The sequence below is a fragment of the Notolepis coatsorum genome, assembly GCF_963971535.1.
Source record: "Notolepis coatsorum genome assembly, chromosome: 4".
NCBI classification, from domain to species: domain Eukaryota; kingdom Metazoa; phylum Chordata; class Actinopteri; order Aulopiformes; family Paralepididae; genus Notolepis; species Notolepis coatsorum.
The window spans coordinates 5,924,394-5,948,113 of record NC_140168.1 but is presented as its reverse complement, the minus strand read 5'-3'; the positions used below and the strand labels follow the sequence as shown (position 1 = coordinate 5,948,113).

General features: G+C 45.6%; 1 protein-coding gene across 1 annotated transcript; it reads right to left on the bottom strand.

The window, feature by feature from the left end:
• Positions 1-5,907: 5,907 nt before the first annotated feature.
• ticam1 (TIR domain containing adaptor molecule 1) lies at positions 5,908-20,235 on the bottom strand. The gene is made up of 2 exons (XM_084312820.1): positions 20,098-20,235; positions 5,908-9,820 (listed from the first exon to the last, which is right to left on the bottom strand). Exon 2 carries the CDS (start codon positions 9,664-9,666, stop codon positions 7,777-7,779), a length of 1,890 nt encoding a protein of 629 aa, XP_084168946.1. The 5' UTR covers positions 9,667-9,820; positions 20,098-20,235; the 3' UTR covers positions 5,908-7,776.
• Between the last annotated feature and the right edge of the window lie 3,485 nt (positions 20,236-23,720).

Genomic DNA, 23,720 nt, shown 5'->3' with positions numbered 1-23,720 from the left:
AGGAGGACTTCGAGGGCCCCTTCCTCGAGATGTCGGCCGAATTCTTCCAGGTGGGGTTGCTGGCTATGAACTTTCTGGGTGAATCTCGCTTAATCTTGGTGCTTAAAACAAAACATGGTGCTTAACCCATTCCCCCCCGCCAATGACGTGGTAACACGTCATTCTCCGCCATGCGTAATCTGCCAAGGCGTCTTTGAGATCAATATTTCATATTTTCGTCATGGTATTCACATTTCACCCACGGAGTCTTGGCTTGTGCTGTAGGACTCCGCTCAACTCTGCAACGCTTCAATACCGCCACCTGGTGGCCGATCGGCGAGTTGCCAAAACCGGAAGTGGCCGGAAGTGCTTGGTGTCGTCCCCTATTCCGTCCGGCCACTCGCTATCGCTCGCGGGACTCCATCTTGACACACTGCATATCGATCCGTTGCCATAACTCAATAAACAACATTCTTTGGACGTATATAGTATTAAACAACCTGGAAATGGATCACATAGATCAACATCCCATAATAGCGATCTTTTTGCTCCACGCTCATCACCCAACGGTAAGAGTAGACTGGGGTGAGTTTCAGCGTTTTTGTTTACCATTTTTGATACAAACTGCTTTGATCTATATATCACCCATACTACATAAATGATTTAACGTGGGCCACGGAATTATAAACGACCCCCCCCCCCCCCCCCCCCCCCTCCGGTCAACATCAGATGATCAGTCAACACGTCTAGGACAATGTACAGTTGACATTTTTTATCTGGCGTCGATCACTATCAAACTGCATTTGATGATCTAATATATCGCTGCTGGCGGGACAAAACCTCATAACTCCATTTTTTTTTTTTATATAAATCAACTCCGTAGATCATCCTCCATATGTGTGTGTGGGTTTTACAAAGTCTACACAATGGGAAAGCATTAAACCGATCATCTGTCTAAACCTCCTACCAATGTTCCCCCTAAAGGTGCGCCTGTGCACATCTGAAATCTGTTGCGCACAAACGTTTGTGTAAAATATGCATGTAATTAAATTGACTGGCGCGTTGCACCGAATACTACGGTAACCTGTTGCGTGTGACGTTACCAAGAGAAGCCTCGCTTTCAGTGCTTTGTGGGCGTCGCTACTGCGTGCTCACACAGACACACACAAGAGAGCAGGAAGCGGACAGATCCGACCAGCATCACTGGCTCCTCACAATGCCAACGCGAAAATGTATATTACAGATTAACTGCAGAGAAAATTCCCAATTTATCGTCCCGGTCGAGACTAATTGGAAGCGTAGTGCAACGCGTGCAAAGCTTGACCATATGTTTCTGTGTCTAATAAAAGTGGTGGCGATCTCAAAGCTCACATGGACACAGAAAAACATTACAAACAAAGCAGTGCGAGGCGAGAGTTTGATGGCAAAGTTGATCGAATTGATTGAAGCATGCAGCTATACAGAGGGAGAAAGAAAATAATTGAAAACTATTTTGATGCCTCAAAATGATGTTTTGGTTTGATAAGATGCTTGTTATGATACAATCATTCTAAGGATTATGTGTGTAATAAATTAGTTTATTACACTAATTTTCATATTTTTCTTGTTATTTACTTTGTCCAGTAAGACTTGAAAATATATATTATTTTGTCATAGGTTGATTTAGTTATTTTCTTGAGATTTGTCAGATAGATTACTTTAGGCATAATACAGCATGTTGAGTAACTTTGGTTATAGAGAGATATTATTTTGTTATATAAAATAATATAAACAATAATTGTATATCCATACAGAGGAGGCATACTTTAAATATATTATAATGATAAGGCATCTTTGAGTAAACTTTGAGTATCATTAAGTATCTTGAGGCTGAAGGCAGTGTCCTCTTTTAAAAAAAAAATCACATTATGGTCACCCTTGAAGTCGCATTATAATTCACTTAATAAAATAACGACGAGTCAGCCTCCTAAAAAGACAAAAGTTAGTGACACGACTCACACCGCCGCCGCCAAAGTAAGGACTTATCGTCAATCAATGGTCAAATAAATATTTGATTAAGGAATATAATATGCCTTTTTGTATTATTTCTCTGTGTATCAGCAAAATGTATATATTTTTATGTTAGACATTGAGGGAAATTAAGATTCTCAGATTTTTTACAAACCGCCGCTTATCAACTAACCGGTTAATCGGCAGGTGATGTATGTTGCTCAGTAGTTGCTGATGTCTGCTCAGGAGGTTTGAGCCACAAGAATGTGGAACGCCCTACCCAAAGCTGTAAAGGAATGTGAATCCCTGCCCACATTCAAAACCGCTCTTAAAGAGCACCTACGGGAGGCTGCAATTCGAAACTGGCCACCGTAAATGCCCAAAACCCCCACCACCTCCTAATAGACAGTCTCCTCACCACTGCATGTATATATTCCCTCCCCGCCGTATGTATATTTCCCTCCCACCCACCCACCCCCTCCTAATGTACAGTCCCCTCCCCATCATATGTATATACTCTGTCAGGATCTAGGGGTAACAGTACTGTATATTTGAATACCGTTATGTCACAAATGTATCAGTACTAAATACTAAATATGTCCCTATGCCATAAATGTCATGTATGTTGTGTATGTCATAAATGTCTATATGAATTGAAAATGGGGGACCCTGATGGAAACAAGACAAACATCTTTCTCAGGTCTGCATCCCCTTAACAATTGTATGTAGTGAGCCGTACTGTATTGTACCCATTCTGCAATCTGTTAAATAAAGTTTTCATTCATTCATTCATAGTGTTTGCTCAGACCGAAAAAAAATTAGAGGGAACATTGCTCCTAACTCTATTCTCCACTTGCACAACCTGAAGTAGGCACTTCCGGTAGGACTTCCGGGTTGCGAATGGTACTTCCTGTCCCATCGAATTACATTGTTTTCAGCAACTTTTCTCCTGTTATTTAAACAACTTTGTCGTCACAGAGAGGTAATGAAACGTTTGTAATATTATATTATAGAATGTATTTAATAAGCAAACGTTTGTCAGCAGGGTTTTTCGGCTGTATTTCATGTAAAAACGTTACTGATAGTTTACTTGCTCAGCTACTGAAGGCTAATGCTGGCTGCTAACAGAAGCTAGTTGATAAAAACGGGCCAGATTAGCTTTGAGCTAACAATCTTTGCCTTGATGTATTCATTCCATTCTAAACATAACGTTAGTTTACAAAACATTACCTTCTTCTCAGTTACAGTGGGTGACAATATTGTCACAAGGAAAGATGAAATTACCTACCTGGGTTCCATCCTAGAGGCTGATCTCTCCTGTGACAAAATGGCATCCAATGTAATAAAAAAAGTCAACCAACGAACTCGATTCTTGTACCGGATCTCCTCTCTGGTAAACAAGAATACCCTGAAGACTCTGGCAGGAGCACTCATTCAGGGGTACTACGACTATGCTTGCACCTCATGGTACCAAAGCACCTCAAAGGCGCTAAAAACAAAATTACAAACATCTCAAAACAAACTGGTCAGACTACTGCTTGACCTTACTCCTAGAACCCACCTCACCCCTGCCCACTTTGACAACCTAGGATGGCTTAGAGTAGACGACAGAGTACAGCAACTTGCAATGGGCCTGGTCTACAAGATACACTACACGACCAAGGTACCCATGTACATGTCAAAATACTTCCCAAAGGTCAGTGAATACCACGATCACAACACCAGAGGGAGCTCCACAAATCATGTTAAACCCAGATTCGGCTCAAATAAGGGACTAAACACGTTTCGCAATCATGCCACATCAATGTGGAACGCCCTACCCAAAGCTGTAAAGGAATGTGGATCACTACCCACTTTCAAAACCTCTCTCAAGGGACACCTACGGGAGACGGCAATTCAACACTGGCCCCTGTAAATATCCTAACCCAACCCCCTCCAATGTACAGTCATTTACCTAGTATGGTTTTGTCAATAGTCCAATGTACAATTTTGTTTGTTTGTACAGTGTCCCCCCCCCCCCCTCAATGTACAGTTTTGCTTGTATATACAGTGTGCCCCCCCCCCAACCACCTCCAATGTAGATTACCCAGTATGGTTGTCAATATCCCAGTGTACCCAACCCCCCCCCCCACCCAACCTCCTCCAATGTACAGTTTCTACGTCAAATGTATATACTCCCTTTTCCTGACTCCTTCTGTATCACAAACAGTACTGTATTTGCAAATCTGGTATGTCATAAATGTATAGATGTAGCAGTACTGACTATCTGTATGTCACGTATGTCATATATGTCCTGATGAATTGAAAATGGGGGACCCTGATGTAAACAAGACGAAAGTCTTTCTCTGGTCTGCATCCCCTTAACAATTGTGTGTATTGAGCTGTACTGTATTGTACCCATTCTGCAATCTGTTAATAAAGTTTTCAATCAATCAATCAAACCTGTCTATATAACGTTGAGGAACTAATTATAAAGTGTGTGGGTGTGTGTTTTGGTGAACATTGGACCGCTGTTAGTACTGTTAGTTTACTTGCTCAGCTAATGAAGGCTAATGCTTGCTGCTAACAGAAGCTAGTTGATAAAAACGGGCCGGATTGATTAGCTTTGAATTAATCACTCTAGTTTCCAGAGCTGATGTGATAGTTTGATTGATTGATTGAATTTGATTGATTGATTGAAAACTTTATTAACAGATTGCAGAATGGGTACAATACAGTACAGCTCAATACACACAATTGTTAAGGGGATGCAGACCAGAGAAAGACTTTCGTCTTGTTTACATCAGGGTCCCCCATTTTCAATTCATCAGGTAACATGGTCGTGGTGTGAATTACCTCTAGATTAAAGTATTTTTGAATGACAACACTAATAAGGATGGCAAGTGTATGATGGCATGTACAATAATGCTTAGTATCTACAGATATGTAAGAGGATTATATGCAGGTATACATACATATACATAATCCTCCTGCATATCTGTAGATACTATATCTGTACATATCCCTTACCTACTCTTACTAGTTACACTGCTGGCCAGTATGACTACTACCAGTGTCTTTATATCTGTATCACTGTACATAATACTACAACTCTGTACATACATCTGCTCATTATTACTCAGTGGTACTGATTTATATATTTAAAACAATATAATGAATTCAAGTTGTTTTATTTGTCACATAAGGTACATGTACATTAGTTAAACACTTGGTTCTGTATGAGCCTCCTGAGATAGTGCTTCAGTTTACAATTTTGTCACTACAAACTGAATGCACCTGTTTCAAGTGACATGAGATTAATCTTTATGGGTTTCTTTAACAGGACGGCATATCGCAAGAGTCACAGCCAGCAACTTTGGTTTGGTGGTGAAAGCAGTGAAGAACCCTGAAGACCCACCTGCAGGAGGCGGAGAAAGGATTTCTTTCTTGAACTGGATGACAACTAATAAACAAACTTGAACTTGAAACTTGACCTTGCATTCATGACCTGTTGTAGTACAGGATTTAATTCTGAATGTTTAGATTTGTTCCATTTTGGGGGAGCTGTTTTACGGTTAAAGCCTGTGGCTTCTGTTTATTTCCTTCCTCCCTAAATGTTACATTTATGAAGCTATTGTGACAGTATGAATAAAACAAGTATTTTTTTTAGGTTTATCTTTTTTTATTGGAAGAATTAGTACATTTATACATTTTATCCAAATTATACAACTTCCATTTCCTTCCCCCATTCCTATCCCCTCATCCCACCCATCCCACCCAGTGAGGGCGACGACAAACATACATGTAAAAAAAAAAAAAAAAAAAAAAAAAAAATATATATATATATATATATATATATAGATATTTAAATAATTAAACAAAAGTACAGATGTGGCAGACAAAGCTACGCAAAAAAAAATTAAAAGAAAGCAAAAGGGGGAAATATATATATATATAATAATATATAATATAAATGATACTCTCCATTTTGGTAGCGTGATTTCCAGATGGTGAAACAAATCAAATGGAAAGTTAATTTAACACCCTTAGCAGACCACCACAATGCCATCTCCCCAGCCATGCGTGGGCTAGCAGTGTCATGAAGGTAGATAGGGGGATTCAGATTCAGACAACTTTATTGATCCCGCGTGGGGCAATTCATATTTGCAGCTTCACCAACAAGCAACAAAAACAAACAAACAACAAAACATCTCAACGACAGCACGGCAAATAAAAAGAGAAACACTCCATGTGATACAATCCAGCAATAAAAGTAAAAGTAAAAACAGACAACCAAGTGCAAAAGGCTACTTAAAATGACTACTGTCTGTGTTTAAAAGTCTCTTGCCACACAACCACCGTTATTAATTTTTATGTGCCACAGTCCCATAAGTCCAAGGTTATTTCATATTGCACAGCCCTTTAAATGACACTGTCCTGTGTATGTTGTGACCACATTTCTATCCTACCGGTTAAGCAGGCTTATTGAATGTGGCACAAATGAATGAATGGAATCTCTTCAGTTTCCACTTGGGGGGGATCTGTGAGGGTAGCATCTCATATTCTGTGTGTAATACATGCGAGGGATCTTCTATAACCTCACGGGCCATTCTCAACATATTTGTGTAACCTTCCAGAAATGGGCTACCATCCGCCACAGACCTTCGGGATCAAAGATGACTTCCTGTGTTTTTTGAAACCTTTTTTTGATCAATCTTTTTTTTTAACTCTTTCTGTATTTTTCTCCCATCCCAATTTAGTCGTTATGCCAATTCCCTTAGTGGTCGTTGCGCGCATTGTCCCACTGTCGGCCTGGGGGAGGGTGAAGACTACCACATGCCTCCTCCGATACATGTGGAGTCAGCCAGCCGCTTCTTTTCACCCGACAGCGAGGAGTTTCACTGGGGGAACGTAACGCGCGGGAGGATCACACTACCCTCCCCCAGATCCCCTCCCTGCTGAACAGGCGCCCCGACCGACCAGTAGGAGTCGCTGTTTACAACGACCAGGACACACACCCCGCCGGCTTCCCACCCGCTAACACTGCCAATTGTGTTAGTAGGGATGACCGACCAAGCCGGAGGTACCGCTGACAGCTGGATTCGAACCCAGAGTCTCTGCGGTGGTAGGCGAGTGCATTCTCCACTGCGCTACCCAGCCGCCCTGTGTTTTTGAAAGCTTGAGAACAAGTGAGTTACTATCACACCAGTATCGCTGTCATCAATCAATAGGGACAGAAATACCTATAATAATAGTTTTCTGAGGACTTGAATAAAACCCAAAAACTTAACATTTTCCAGATTCAAGGACAGAAATTATAATAAAGAGCAAGAAGGAAAATGCTAATGGTGCATTCATATAGCAGCTTTTATCCAAATCACTTTACAATTTGTTCCTCACATTTTTACCCATTCACTCACACACCGACGGCGGAGGCGACCATGCAAGGTGCCAACCTGCTCATCGGGAGCAATTAGGGGTTTAAGTGTCTTGCTCAAGGACACCTCGACACGCTGCCCGGGAGGAGCGGGAATCGAAACGGGAACCTCCGGATTACCAGACGACTGCTCTACCTCCTGGGCCACTGTCGCTGATCAGGAGAGATATAAGAGACAAACAGGTCTGTGACTCACTACTAAAAGACGCTCTTATACAGGCTCTAGAAACGACTACATAATTCTCCTATACTGTACCTTTTACATGAATGTTTCTACATCAATTGCTACACGGCCATTTTGTTTCAGTGTTCAGATTTATTTTTGGATACAAATAAAAGCTCAAACGGAGCAGGATGAAAACATTTACTGTATATCTTTGCAATTTTCAAAACTAGTCCTCCTCGTCTGACAAATCGTCTCGATTGGCAGCTCCACCCAATTCCACACTCATTTGAGAGTCGTTTCCAATCATTATGTATTTAGCGTTCTCAATATGGATGTTTCCTTGTGGAGAACACCAAAGCCTGCCCTCACCATCCACCTGTTGTTGTTGTTGTGGTGGTTGCGGTACAGGAAAGTTGGGATAGCTTGAAAACTGGGCTCCCCAAGGCATAGCTGGAGGGGCCGGTGGAAAACCATGCATGGGAAGTTTCTGTTGCGTTAAAAGTCCCAATCGTTCTTGCTCCAGCCGCGCCGTCTCCATGCGCTCGCGAAGCAACTGCCTCCGATGGAGGTTAGCGACTCTCAGCTTCTCCTGTCTGCTCACCTCCTTTTTAACCTTCTGCTCCACGAGCCACGCCCTCCTCTGAGATTGGATCTTCGCCGGAGACAAGGCCTTCATCACTTTCCTCTCGAAGTGCCGGTTCTCCTCCAGAAGATTCAACGTCTGCAGCACCAGGGGCAGGCCGACGCGGGGCAACGGGTTCTCCCGGGGCAGCAGCGGGATGACCGTGTTGTACTTGTGCCGCTTGTTGATGGAGTTGATGAGCGCCGAGTCCGTCTTCACCTCCAGCAGGCGCGTGTTGTTGAAGTTGCGCGTGAGCAGCAGGACGGTGAAGGCGGAGTTGTCGATGGCGTCCTCCACGCACGCCAGCGTGCTCTTGCCGGCGACGGCGAAGTCCTCCGCGAAGGTCGCCCCGACGCCGACGCCGCACGACTCGAATCTTTCCCGCACGCCCTCGGCCGTGTCCCCGTCCTCCGGTGCGTGCAAGATAACGAAGGAGTAAAATATCGCCTCCTCCTCCTCCTCCTCCTCCTCTTCTTCTTCTTCTTCTTCCTCTGCACTTTTGTCTTCCTCGCGTGTTCGTCTTGGGACTCCGCTCTCGGGTCCAGGCTTTTCCTCCGGCTCCGGGGGCGCTACCACAGTAATCGGTACAGCGGTTAACTTGTGATTTTGAGCGCTGTGACCTGCTAGCAAACTGGAGTTTGTTGATAGTGTTGCAAAGTCCGGAGTGTCCATCTTTGAGTCTCCTTTAACCAAACAAGGCTGACCGTGTCGGAGGGTGTTGTTGTTGTCGTTACATGAGGGTCCCGGTGGCGTTGGGGTGACTTTGCCCGCTTCGCAGCCGACCGTTTGGGCTACACTTATCTCCAGATGACTCGGATAAGAGATCACGGAGGAGGAGCTGGTCCGTAATGAGCCGGGCAGATTACCCATTGACAGATCCAGCGATGGCGAGTGTTCCAGAGCCGTAGTGCCGCCGCTGCTGTCCAGTCCGGCCTCCTCGCGGTGAGATGCCGGTTGTATTCCCCTGGAGGAACACGTCCACTCTGCAATCTGAGGCCCGCAGACCTGCTTAGCCTCTTCCCTCAGTCGGTCTACATGCGTGTATACTGAAGGCTGACCATCGGCGGTTCCGTGGCCGTCGGCGTGAACAAGGGCTCTCCGATACGCCAGATCTCTCAGCGACGCATCGCACAGCCTGAGCTCGGACAACACTCTGAACACCCGGGCCAAGTCGGCCAAGGTTTCCCCGTCGTCGCGACAATCGCCGCATTTAACTCGGAAGTCCTCCAACTCGTCCTGGCTCGCGTGCCACATTTCGACCAAGCGGTTAGCGAGGTTGCTGTTGTTGTTTTTGTCTCTCAGCGCGCGGAGCTTGTTCACCGCCTGTACGCCTCTCTGGAGAACGATGAGCGCCAGGGCGAGCACGATGTCTTCTTCTGGACACGCACCCAGCTGAAAGGTCAGACTCAGCAGTCGCTCGCGTGCCGCCTCTTCCAGGATCTCGAGGACGTCCGCGAGTCCTGTCCCTCGTGTCTCGGCCTCCTCTCCTTCCATTTCTGATGTCAGTTTGTTTCTTCTGCTCCTCCTCTTCGCCCTTCAGAGGCCAATATGATCAGATCATAATTCTTCAATATCTCTTCATTCTTTACCCTTCTTGAATATGTCAGCAACACGTGACCACACGCTCCGTCCTGAACAGCAGGGCACACTAAATGAATAGAAACAAACAAACAAGCAAGTCACAAAATATGCTGCAAACATATATTATATATATTGTATAAATCAAAGAAAATATGATTCGAGAGACATTTGTAAATTTTACTGTTCAAAAAGCTAAGAAAGGGATTAAAAGGAGGTGTATTTCTATTGTTGGGGGTTAACTTGTGGAACAATTCTGATATACATTTAAGAATGAGTCATTCGCTTTCGCATTCGATTTTAAGAAAATGGTTTGTATAGCTATTTTTGAAGATTACAAATGTGAATCATTCTTTTTTTTGTTATTTTCTTTTAGAATACTGTTTTGGAGTCTTGATTTCATATAGGACACGCATATTAGCATTATGCTTCAGTCTGTACCTTTTCAGTCACTGCCAAATCCAAGATTGTTAAATGATTGTGCATATTGTATTGTGTGTGTGATGACTTAATAAAACTACTACTACTACTACATTGTGAAATAAGTGTTTTGTAAAATTATTACTGAAGAACAACAACAATAATAATAATAATAATAATAATAATAATAATAATAATAATAATAATAATAATAATAATAATAATAATAATAATAATAATAATAATAATAAATTACATTTATATAGCGCTTTTCTAGACACTCCCCACAATGTACTGTGGAAATGGCCTCCTTCACCACCACTGGTAGCATCCAACCTTGGGCTACGCAGGCTCAATGGCTGCCATTACACTGGCACCGGGCACACATCACACTACACAATGGCTGCCATTACACTGGCACCAGGCACACAGACATCACACTACACAATGACTGCCATTACACTGGCACCAGGCACACATCACACTACACAATGACTGCCATTACACTGGCACCAGGCACACATCACACTACACGATGACTACCATTACACTGGCACCAGGCACACATCACACTACACAATGACTGCCATTACACTGGCACCAGGCACACATCACATCACACTACACAATGACTACCATACACTGGCACCTGGCACACATCACACTACGATGACTACCATTACACTGGCACCAGGCACACATCACACTACACAATGACTACCATACACTGGCACCTGGCACACATCACACTACGATGACTACCATTACACTAGCACCAGGCACACATCACACTACACGATGACTACCATAAACTGGCACCAGGCACACATCACACTGACTACACAATGACTACCATTACACTGGCACCAGGCACACATCACACTGACTACACAATGACTACCATTACACTGGCACCAGGCACACATCACACTACACAATGACTACCATTACACTGGCACCAGGCACACATCACACTACACAATGACTACCATTACACTGGCACCAGGCACACATCACACTACACAATGACTACATTACACTGGCACCAGGCACACAGCACACTACACAATGACTACCATTACACTGGCACCAGGCACACATGACACGTCACTACACAATGACTACCATTACACTGGCACCAGGCACACATCACACTACACAATGACTACGATTACACTGGCACCAGGCACACATCAATGACTACCATTACACTGGCACCAGGCAATTGAAAATGGGGGACTGTATTGCACCCATTCTGCAATCTGTTAATAACGTTTTCAATCAATCAATCAATCAAACCTGATGCGTGCACCTCATGGTACCAAAGCACCTCAAAGGCGCTTAAAACAAAATTACAAACATCACAAAACAAACTGGTCAGACTACTACTTGACCTGAACCCCAGAACCCACCTCACCCCTGCCCACTTTGCCAACCTAGGATGGCTTAGAGTAGACGACAGAGTACAGCAACTTGCAATGGGCCTGGTCTACAAGATACACTATACGACCGGGGTGCCCATGTACATGTCAAAATACTTCCCAAAGGTCAGTGAATACCACAACCACTACACCAGAGGAAGCTCAACAAATCATGTTAAACCCAGATTCGGCTCAAACAAGGGACTAAACACGTTTCGCAATTATGCCACAACAATGTGGAACGCCCTACCCAAAGCTGTAAAGGAATGTGAATCCCTGCCCACATTCAAAACCGCTCTTAAAGAGCACCTACGGGAGGCTGCAATTCGAAACTGGCCACCGTAAATGCCCAAAACCCCCACCACCTCCTAATAGACAGTCTCCTCACCACCGCATGTATATATTCCCTCCCCGCCGTATGTATATTTCCCTCCCACCCACCCACCCCCTCCTAATGTACAGTCCCCTCCCCATCATATGTATATACTCTGTCAGGATCTAGGGGTAACAGTACTGTATATTTGAATACCGTTATGTCACAAATGTATCAGTACTACTAAATACCTATATGTCCCTATGCCATAAATGTCATGTATGTTGTGTATGTCATAAATGTCTATATGAATTGAAAATGGGGGACCCTGATGGAAACAAGACAAACGTCTTTCTCAGGTCTGCATCCCCTTAACAATTGTGTGTATTGAGCCGTACTGTATTGTACCCATTCTGCAATCTGTTAAATAAAGTTTTCATTCATTCATTCATTCATTCATTGGGAATTTGGTCAGGAACGTCTGGGAACCCCCCTACTATTTACGATAGGCGCCCTGGGTTCTTATTTAACGACCCAGATTGATCAGTCAGGTCAGGACCTCGGTTTAGCGTCTCAGAACAGACCGCTTGTCAGTGTTATAAGATTATGGTCTGTTCCTTTAAGAGGGAGGCACCCACGCATACAGGTCAGCTACGCAAGGAGCGAATAATGTGATGAGACAGTGTGTACACAGGAAGAACAACAGAAGCAGGTAGCTTGTTGTGAGATATGTAACGTTAGTCAACAGCATGATATGAAGAATACAATGGAAATAAATGCACAGTCCTGAAGATAACTGTTTCCAGTGGTTTATTGTCACCACCACACATCAAGAGGGATTTACCCCGAAGTCCGGACAGTACGTTAAAACAGTACGTGACTGTACATGACCACTTCGGCCCTAGAGTGAAGATAACACTCTCCTGTACTCTTACTAAGGTTCGAGTTAACACAGAAAAAGGTAACATTGGGGGCTCGAGTCCGGGATATGAAAAATCCTGATTTCATCAATGAGTTGTAAACTATGGACACGTATAGTTAGCTCATGCTAATAGACGCACGAGGCAATTTCGTCAGTCAATGAACTGAGTTGAGAAGATGACGGCCCATGGAAGTAACGTTGACGGGGAAATGACCAACTATGAAGAGCAAGTGATCAACTACTCTAACCCATTCATGTTAACCCCCACAACTACAACCATGTACTCTCAGTCTGATGTCGCTAACCTGAGACGTGAAATGAAGTACCAACATGGACAAAGCCTCAACCCGTTCATAACAGAGGATCAGCTGCCCCCTACTGGTGCAATGTCAAACCCATTTACTGCACGTAATAAGCCATTGATAATGGCCAGTGACAATTACCCACATGCTCATCTGTCGTTGTCAAGCACAAACCCCTTTGCTCATATGAATGATCAAAGTATGAGAGACAGTGGCATTGAAATGCAGCAAAGTCATTATGGAACTGAGCCTCCCCATATGAATATGTTGTATGGACAAATGCATTCAATGACCATAGGAGATGCAGCTACCCATAACATTAACCCCTGCATTGCTGCTAAACCAGCAGCCTTTATGGAGAGCACACCTATGAACAATGTGACAGTCTATTCCCCACATATTGAACCTGCAACCCTGCTTTCCACCCCTGTGACACCGGGTGTGTGTTCCCGTCAGGTGCAGCCAGAGGGCGCTGTACACCACAGGCAGAGTACACCGGTCCATGGAGGTAATGAAGCTGTGACTTATGGCTATGATCAGTCCCATCGCAGGCGAGCAGGCTTCCATCCAAGTGGCCGGCTGCCCCGGCGTGTGCAGTACAACCCGTCTTCAGACAGCGAGGACGACAGTGTTCAGCGAGAGAGGATTCCTACACTACAACCGGGTCAGTATGATGGCACCACACCATGGAAGGACTTCTTGCAGCGCTTTGAGAGCTGTGCTGAGGCTAATCGCTGGTCAGAGAACACTATGGCTGTCCAGTTGAGGTTCTGTCTCATAGGTGCAGCAGGAGCAGTGGTCCACCGCAACCCAAGGTCAGCACGCTGGGACTACAGAGACATTGTTGAGGAGGTGGAGGTTGCTTATGGCCCATCATCAGAGTATGCAGTGGCTGTTGCCATCGAGTTAAGGCAACGAATCCGCCTGCCAGGTGAGGCACTACACATCTTGAGGGACGACATATATGAGAAAGTGTCTATTGCATACGCTGACCGTTCTGAAAAGGAGCAGGATGCAATCAGTGTTGAGGTGTTCACTAATGCTATGGGGGACGCCAACATTATTCAGAAGCTCCTAGAAGACCGACCTCGCACATTAGCCCAAGCTTACGACATTGCTCGTCGTTATGAAACTACCAGGAGAGCAGCTACCAGCGTTGCACAGCTCATGCAGACTGGTGCACGGAATGTAGCTGAGCGGAGAACCAGAATGGCTATGGTGCGCGATTATGCCCACTCTGATGAAGCTGAGGGAAATAATGGTGCAGCACCAGCACCCACAAAGCAGAACCAGAACCACCCCGCGCAATACAAACAAAGGAGACAAAAAGATACAAATTGGGATAGCATCCGCTGTCACAACTGCTCGGGTATTGGACACATGTGGCGTAATTGCCACTCTCTAACAAACCCAACTAAGCTGCAGGCGGACACAGTTTTGAATGTCTCCAAAAACCAAAATGCACGCAGAGGGTCCAGTGGTAAAGGTGAGAGCCCAGAAATGTGTATCCACCTGCTGATGTATGACATGGAGATTTGTGCCATCTTAGACTCTGGGGCAGGGAGAAATGTGCTGCCTTTGCGATACTATAATTCTATCCACCCGGAGGTCAGACCACCTATCCAGCCATCAACTGTACAGTCCCTGCATGGCATTGGTCCTGGGAATGTCCCTGCTTTGGGTGAAGTTCACTTACCTGTTCAGATTGGCAGCCAGACTGTGGGTGTAGATTTCATACTTGCCGACCTGCCAGGCAGTGCTGAGGCCATCCTGGGCCATCCATTCTTAGAGCAGTCAAGAGCACATCTGGACTTTGGCAACCGAAAGATTGTGTTGTTCGGTGAACAAATACAATACTTCCATCCGGACAACAGGCCGAGAGCACATGCAGTAAGAGTAGCTCGCACCACAGTTCTAGCACCAGGACGTGAGTACATTATACCGGGAAATGCTCATTTCCGGACCCCTGTGAAAGGAGAGGTGATGCTATGCCCTACAAAAGGCTTTGTTGAGAAGCACCGATTGCTGGTGGCCCGGGTCTTAGTAGGAGCCCAGCCCAGTAAGAGTATACCAATCAGAGTATTTAACCCAGGAACCACTGATGTTACCATCAAGAAAGGAGCTGTAGCAGGGTTTCTCCAGTCTGTTGAGATAATGGAGCCCCCTACCATCATCACTGAATCCCAACAGTCCGACCGTGCCTTCCCCACCGTGCCAGAACATCTCACCACTCTGTACGCCCAGAGTTCCATTGAGCTAACTACCGGGGAAAAGTGCAGTCTAGCGAAGCTCCTGCAAGACTACGGCGACATCTTCTCTACAGGACCCACTGACCTAGGCCGTACTAACCTAGTGCAACATGACATTCAAACCCTGCCAGGTGTCCCAGTGAAACAACACCCCCGCCGCATGGCCCAGGAAAAACAACTGAATGCTGACCAGCAGATACAGCAGAGCCTCGAGACTGGACTCGCCCGTAACAGCCACAGCAGTTGGGCCGCGCCCATTGTCATGGTACGCAAAAAGGACGATACTTATCGTCTCTGTGTGGACTACAGGGCTTTGAATGACTGTACCATTAAAGATGCGTACCCATTACCTCGTATTCAAGATACTCTGGACACCTTATCCAGCGCCAAATGGTTCAGCACTCTGGACCTTGCATCTGGCTATTGGCAGGTGGAACTAACCCCCAGAGCACGCAAGGCCTCAGCATTCTGCAGCAGGAAGGGGCTCTTTGAGTGGAATGTCATGCCGTTTGGGCTATGTAACGCCCCAGCAACGTTTCAACGTCTAATGGACCGCGTCCTTGCTGGCATGCAATGGGAGACCTGCTTAGTATACTTAGATGACATCATTACACTGGGAAAAGATGTACCAGAAATGCTGCAGCGGCTATCCCAGGTGTTTGACCGACTGCGCCAAGCCAAGTTGAAATTGAAACCAGCAAAGTGTTGCCTGTTCCAACGGCAAGTAGCCTACCTCGGGCACATCGTCTCCGAGCAGGGGGTCGCTACCGACTCACAGAAAGTCCAGAAAGTCAGAGAGTGGCCTACACCATCCGACGTCAGTGAGGTCCGCCAGTTTGTAGGCCTCGCGTCATACTACAGACGTTTTGTAAAAGACTTTGCTGCTGTCGCTCAACCTCTACATGCCCTGACCAAAAAGTATGCCCGTTTCCACTGGACACAGGAATGCCAGGAGGCATTTGATAAACTAAAGCAACTACTTACCACTGCACCTGTCCTTGGCTACCCCCTTGATACCGGGGACCTCATTCTAGACACAGATGCTTGTGACACTGGAATCGGAGCTGTCCTTTCTCAGATGCAGGACGGTGAGGAGCGTGTGCTGGCATATGGCAGTAGAAGACTCTCCCAGACTGAACAAAACTACTGTACCACACGGAGGGAGTTGCTAGCCGTGGTGGAATTCACATCACACTTCCGCCAGTACCTGCTGGGAAGATCTTTCACCGTCCGCACGGATCATAGTAGCCTCCGCTGGCTAATACGGATGAAGGAGCCTGAGGGACAGTTAGCCAGATGGCTTGAGAAGCTTGGTGAATACAACTTCAAGGTGATCCATCGCCCAGGACGGCAGCACTGCAATGCCGATGTTCTGTCTAGAAGGCCTTGTCGTCAGTTCTGCCCTTGCAAAGTGCCAGACCCGTTGTTGAACATGGAAAAGTCAAGACATCAGGCTGTGCAGTGTGACCTGGGCGGTAGTGTGACAGCAGGAACTACTGAAGCTCATCCCATAGAGTTGAGCTTAGTGGGGGTAGTGGACTCCCCATCCCCTGGAATGGGAAGCACAGGTGTGGAGGACTTAAGGTCTGATGGAAATTCACAAACTGAAGAAAGGATTCTTCTCACAGAGACTACAGAGGCGCAATTATTCCACGGTTGGACCGTTGAGCAGCTGAGGGAGGCTCAGATAGCTGACCCTGATATCACTCCCATCAGGAAAGCGCTGGAACAGGGAACAGAACGTCCCTCATGGGCGGAGATCTCACCTCATAGCCCGGCCACCAAAACATATTGGAGTCAGTGGAAAAGACTGTATTTCAAAGAAGGTATTCTGGTGCGACGCTTCTATTGTGCAGAGGAAACCATATTCTACCCTCAGATAATACTACCTCGTATGTACCAGTCAGATGTCCTGAGACAAATGCATGATGGTCCTGTGGGGGGTCACTTTGGAGTGGATCGGACTCTCACCCGTCTGCAGACAAGATACTACTGGTATCGTATGAGAGAAGATGTCACGCTGTGGTGCCGCACATGCGCTAGCTGTGCTGCCAGAGCCAGGCCCTCTAAGACACCCCAGGCCCCCATGGGCACTGTCCGCGTTGGAGCACCTATGGAGCGAGTGGCTCTGGATATAATGGGCCCCCTCAACGAGACTGATCGTCATAGTCGCTATGTGTTAGTAGTTCAAGACTACTTCAGCAAATGGGTGGAAGCCTATCCCCTACCAGATGAGCAGGCTGTAACTGTCGCTGAAGTATTCACCTCTGAATGGGTATGTCGTTTTGGAGCACCTCAGACTTTGCACAGTGACAAGGGCACCAATTTTGAATCACAAGTGTTTCAGAAAATGTGTGAACTACTTGGAATAGAGAAGACGCGCACCACTTCTTTCAGGCCACAGTCTGATGGGCAGGTTGAACGTTTCAATGCCACTCTGCAAAATATCTTAGCCACAACAGCTGAACGCTGCCACTGGGATTGGGATATCATGATTCCCTATGCTGTAATGGCCTATAGGGCAACAAAGCACAGCTCCACTGGGTTTACCCCCAACATGATGTTGTTTGGGCGGGAAGTGACTGAGCCAATTGACCTGGTGGCTGGTCTGCCACCCGGCCATGAAAGTGCCCAGACTCCTCCACAGTATGTCACTCAGCTCCGTGAAAGGCTGGAGCTTGCTCACCAGATCGCCAGAGATGCCCTAGGTCAGTCTGTGGAACGGGCCAAAAAGCAATATGACAAGAACGTTTGCCGCACTCTGTACCACACAGGTGATGCTGTCTGGCACCTAGTAAAAGGCACCAAGAGAGTAAGAGATAAGGTGAGGAAATTCTTGCCATCATACGAGGGGCCATACTTTGTCCTAGGCCAACTGGACGACTTGGTGTACCGCATCAAAAAGGGGCCTAAGGCAAAAGTCAAAGTAGTGCACCATGACAAACTCAAACCATACCACTCCCGTACCCTGTTGGATAATGTCTGGGTCATCGAACAAGCACAAGTCTGGAACCCTGCTGAGGTTCTACCACCCATTCCAGATACCAGCCTCATCGACTCTGATCTGTTCCTGGCTAATCTGTTTCCGGATACGGCGGCGGGGAGTGATAGTGGACAGGAAGCAGAGTCATCTACAGACATTCCCTTGAGCCCTGTTGCTTTCCCCTCTTCGCCACACACAGCCCAAGTCTCCTCGAGTACAGAGGAGGTTCATGCTAGTGGGGGTAGTGCAGTGCAACGTACTCAAAAAGCAACGGTTATGGACTCCACTCAGTGCCAAACATCCAGGGGCAGGTCTAGCAGGACCAGGAGACCTCCAGATAAATATGGAGAGTGGGTGACTTACTAAAAAAAAAAGGGGTTATATTACTCCTGTTTAAAGAAAAAAATAGTTGAAAGGAGTTTGTTGTTTGAAAGACTTTGTATTGTTTTGGTTAAAGAAAAACACTTGAGGCACTGTGGCATCATGAGTAAGTTTACTTTGGTGGTGATCTTGTTTACGGTGAGAAAAGTGAGACCATACAATTATTTTGGGGTGAACAGGTGAAGCAGGTGTTTTACTCAGTTAGAAGCTAGAGAGGATACTGGGAGGTTGCCTTTAATATTGAGTTAGAGCTGTGGTTATATTGGGGCTGTATTCGTTGCGTTGTAGGTGTGTTTCATGCTTCTTTTTCAGAGTGTGTTGGAACCTCAGAAGCACTGAAAGGAGGTGGACTGTTTAAATTCCTAACACTGCACTACCTTCCACAATTTCACCCTGTTCTCAAGGGAAACAACTATCTTAAGGATTATAATGGACTGTTTCCTATGGACTGTTTCTTATGGACTGTTACTCCGTCAAGGGGAGATGTTCTTGGGCATTGTGACCCTAAAGGACTCCAGAGACTCAAGGGGTGTTCAAAAAAGAAAAAAGTCTATGTAATCTGTTTAGGATATTTTGTGTGTAGTCATAGGGGTGCTGGAATGTTATTATATTTAATTGTTAATTGCCATCCAGAGTGGGGGTAGTGTTATAAGATTATGGTCTGTTCCTTTAAGAGGGAGGCACCCACGCATACAGGTCAGCTACGCAAGGAGCGAATAATGTGATGAGACAGTGTGTACACAGGAAGAACAACAGAAGCAGGTAGCTTGTTGTGAGATATGTAACGTTAGTCAACAGCATGATATGAAGAATACAATGGAAATAAATGCACAGTCCTGAAGATAACTGTTTCCAGTGGTTTATTGTCACCACCACACATCAAGAGGGATTTACCCCGAAGTCCGGACAGTACGTTAAAACAGTACGTGACTGTACATGACCACTTCGGCCCTAGAGTGAAGATAACACTCTCCTGTACTCTTACTAAGGTTCGAGTTAACACAGAAAAAGGTAACATCAGTGTGTAAGCATGAATGAATGAATGAGACCTCTCTCTCCCTCTGGATCGCTCTTCCTTTCTCTTTTTCCCTCTCTCCCTTTCCTTCTCTCTCCCTTATTTATTGTTGTCCTTGTAATATACTATTGCTACTGTCATGTTGTATTTTATTTACTTGAAACAGAAACAGAAAAAAAGCATTTCATGTAAAAGTATTCTGTATTTTTTATATGACAACTAATAAAGAAACTTGAACTTAATGTGTTTATTATATCGTCACTCACACGTTTGACTTCTAATAACTAGTCAAACCAAATAAAGAAAAATGTCGAAGGACTAATACATGCTACAGTACTCACCGGCATGGACGATATAATAATGGAGTAATAATATATATTAGGAGACAGACATGTCGGTGAAACGTGTCCGTGTTTATGTATTAATAACTAATCTAACGGAGGAAGTCACTTCCTTATTGCTGCTGTGTTGAATTTCACCGCGACCCGTGCGCGTCCTCGTTGTGAGGCTCGTGCACAGGAAGACCTGCGTGATTACGAAACCTAGCCGCATTTCTCGGAGACGCTCTCTGATTGGCACTGACTGACGCTCTCTGATTGGCCACTGACGCGTTTACCCAATCCGTGACGAGCTGTGTCTTTGCACATTTCCATGTCAAACAGCCTGCAAACTACCTGGTGTTCTATCGCCCTGCTCTAAGACAAACTCTAACCTTAACCAACTTCGAAAGAGTGCCTAAGCTTAACCAGTGTAGAAACAGGCGTCGGCCAATCAGAGAGCGTCTCCAAGAAATGCAGCTAGGTTTCGTAATCACGCCGCGGGGCGTGTACTGTAAAACAGGAATGGGGGTACACGCCCACACCTGTGCGCGCGCAGCAGTAGCCTGTCTGGTGACGTGACAGGCACCAGTATGGGAGCTCATGAGGGGCAAAAGACTGATTGATTGAATTGATTGAAAAGTTTATTAACAGATTGCAGAATGGGTACAGTATACAGTACAGCTCAATACATACAATTGTTAAGAGGATGCAGACCTGAGAAAGACTTTCGTCTTGTTTCCATCAGGGTCCCCCATTTTCAATTCACCATATGACACACACGACATACAGATAGACAGTACTGCTACATCTATACATTTATGACATACCAGATTTTCAAATACAGTACTGTTTGTGATACTAAAAAAATCCAGAAAAAGAGTGTATATACATTTGACATATAAACTGTGCATTGGAGGAGGTTGGGTAGGTGGGGTGGGGCTGTACATTGGAGGTGGGGGGGGGGGGGGGGGGGGGGGGGGTTGGGTAGGGGGGGGGGACACTGTACATTGGAATACTGACATACATTTGACATAGAAACTGTACATTGGAGGAGGTTGGGTAGGTGGGGTGGGGTTGGGTGGGGCTGTACATTGGAGGTGGGGGGGGGGGGGGGGGGTTGGGTACATTGGAATACTGACAAAGCCTTGGTCTTTATTGTACAACTGGGTTAGGACATTTGTAGGGGCCAGTTTTGAATTGCAGTCTCCCGTAGGTGTTCTTTGAGAGTGTTTTTGAAGGTGGGTAGTGATTCACATTCCTTTACAGCTTTGGGTAGGGCGTTCCACATTGTTGTGTCATAATTGCGAAACGTGTTTAGTCCCTTGTTTGAGCCGAATCTGGGTTTTACATGATTTGTGGAGCTCCCTCTGGTGTTGTGATCGTGGTATTCACTGACCTTTGGGAAGTATTTTGACATGTACATGGGTACCTTGGTCGTGTAGTGTATCTTGTAGACCAGGCCCATTGCAAGTTGTTGTACTCTGTCGTCTACTCTAAGCCATCCTAGGTTGGCAAAGTGTGCAGGGGTGAGGTGGGTTCTAGGAGTCAGGTCAAGCAGTAGTCTGACTAGTTTGTTTTGAGATGTTTGTAATTTGGTTTTTAGTGCCTTTGAGGTGCTTTGGTACCATGGGGTGCAAGCATAGTCGTAGTACCCTTGAATGAGTGCTCCTGCCAGAGTCTTCAGGGTATTCTTGTTTACCAGAGAGGAGATCCGGTACAAGAATCGAGTTCGTTGATTGACTTTTTTTATTACATTGGATGCCATTTTGTCACAGGAAAGATTAGCCTCTAGGATGGAACCCAGGTAGGTAATTTCATCTTTCCTTGTGACAATATTGTCACCCACTGTAACTGAGAAGCCGTCGGTCTTGCTGAGTTTGTTATTTGAACCGAAGAGAATGGACTCTGTTTTGCCCATGTGTAATGATAGTTTGTTGTCGGCGAGCCATATGCAGATTTTGCCTAGTTCCGAGCTGAGTTTTTTCAACCTGTAACTTGTTCTTGTCAGAGACCAGCAGGGCTGAGTCGTCCGCAAACAGGAACAAGTTGCAGTCACAAGCTGACGACATGTCATTTGCATAAATTAGGAACAGTAGTGGTCCTAGTATGCTTCCTTGTGGAACACCACAGTTCACTGTGAGGGGGGGGGGGATAGGGTACCGTTTACCCCCCCCCATCAAACAAGAGGTGGACGCGGGCAAATACTGCGGCATGGTCATGCTGGACCTACAAAAGGCCTTCGACACTGTCAATCACACCATTCTGATTGACAAGCTAAAAGCAATTGGTTTTGATAGTTTATCAGTGAGCTGGATACAATCCTACCTGGAGGGGAGGGAACAGATGGTGGAAGTAAACGGTACCCTATCCCCCCCCCTCACAGTGAGCTGTGGTGTTCCACAAGGAAGCATACTAGGACCGCTACTATTCCTAATTTATGCAAATGACATGTCGTCAGCTTGTGACTGCAACTTGTTCCTGTTTGCGGACGACTCAGCCCTGCTGGTCTCTGACAAGAACAAGTTACAGGTTGAAAAAGCCCTCAGCTCGGAACTAGGCAAAATCTGCATATGGCTCGCCGACAACAAACTATCATTACACATGGGCAAAACAGAGTCCATTCTCTTCGGTTCAAATAACAAACTCAGCAAGACTGACGACTTCTCGGTTACAGTGGGTGACAATATTGTCACAAGGAAAGATGAAATTACCTACCTGGGTTCCATCCTAGAGGCTAATCTTTCCTGTGACAAAATGGCATCCAATGTAATAAAAAAAGTCAACCAACGAACGCGATTCTTGTACCGGATCTCCTCTCTGGTAAACAAGAATACCCTGAAGACTCTAGCAGGAGCACTCATTCAAGGGTACTACGACTATGCTTGCACCTCATGGTACCAAAGCACCTCAAAGGCACTAAAAAACAAATTACAAACATCTCAAAACAAGCTAGTCAGACTACTACTTGACCTGACTCCTAGAACCCACCTCACCCCTGCCCACTTTGACAACCTAGGATGGCTTAGAGTAGACGACAGAGTACAGCAACTTGCAATGGGCCTGGTCTACAAGATACACTACGCGACCAAGGTACCCATGTACATGTCAAAATACTTCCCAAAGGTCAGTGAATACCACGATCACAACACCAGAGGGAGCTCCACAAATCATGTAAAACCCAGATTCGGCTCAAACAAGGGACTAAACACGTTTCGCAATTATGCCACATCAATGTGGAACGCCCTGCCTAAAGCTGTAAAGGAATGTGAATCACTACCCACCTTCAAAAACACTCTCAAAAAACACCTACGTGAGACTGCAATTCGAAACTGGCCCCTACAAATGTCCTAACCTAGTTGTACAGTAAATGACCAAGTAAGGCTTTGTCAACATTCCAATGTACAGTGTAAAATGTGTGTGTGTCCCCTACCCAACCCCCCCCCCCCCCCACCTCCAATGTACAGCCCTCACCCAACCCACCCAACCCCACCCCACCAACCTCCTCCAATGTACAGTTTCTACGCCAAATGTATATACACTCCTTTTCTGGACACTTTTGTATCACAAACAGTACTGTATTTGCAAATCTGATATGTCATAAATGTATAGATGTAGCAGTACTGTCTATCTGTATGTCATGTATG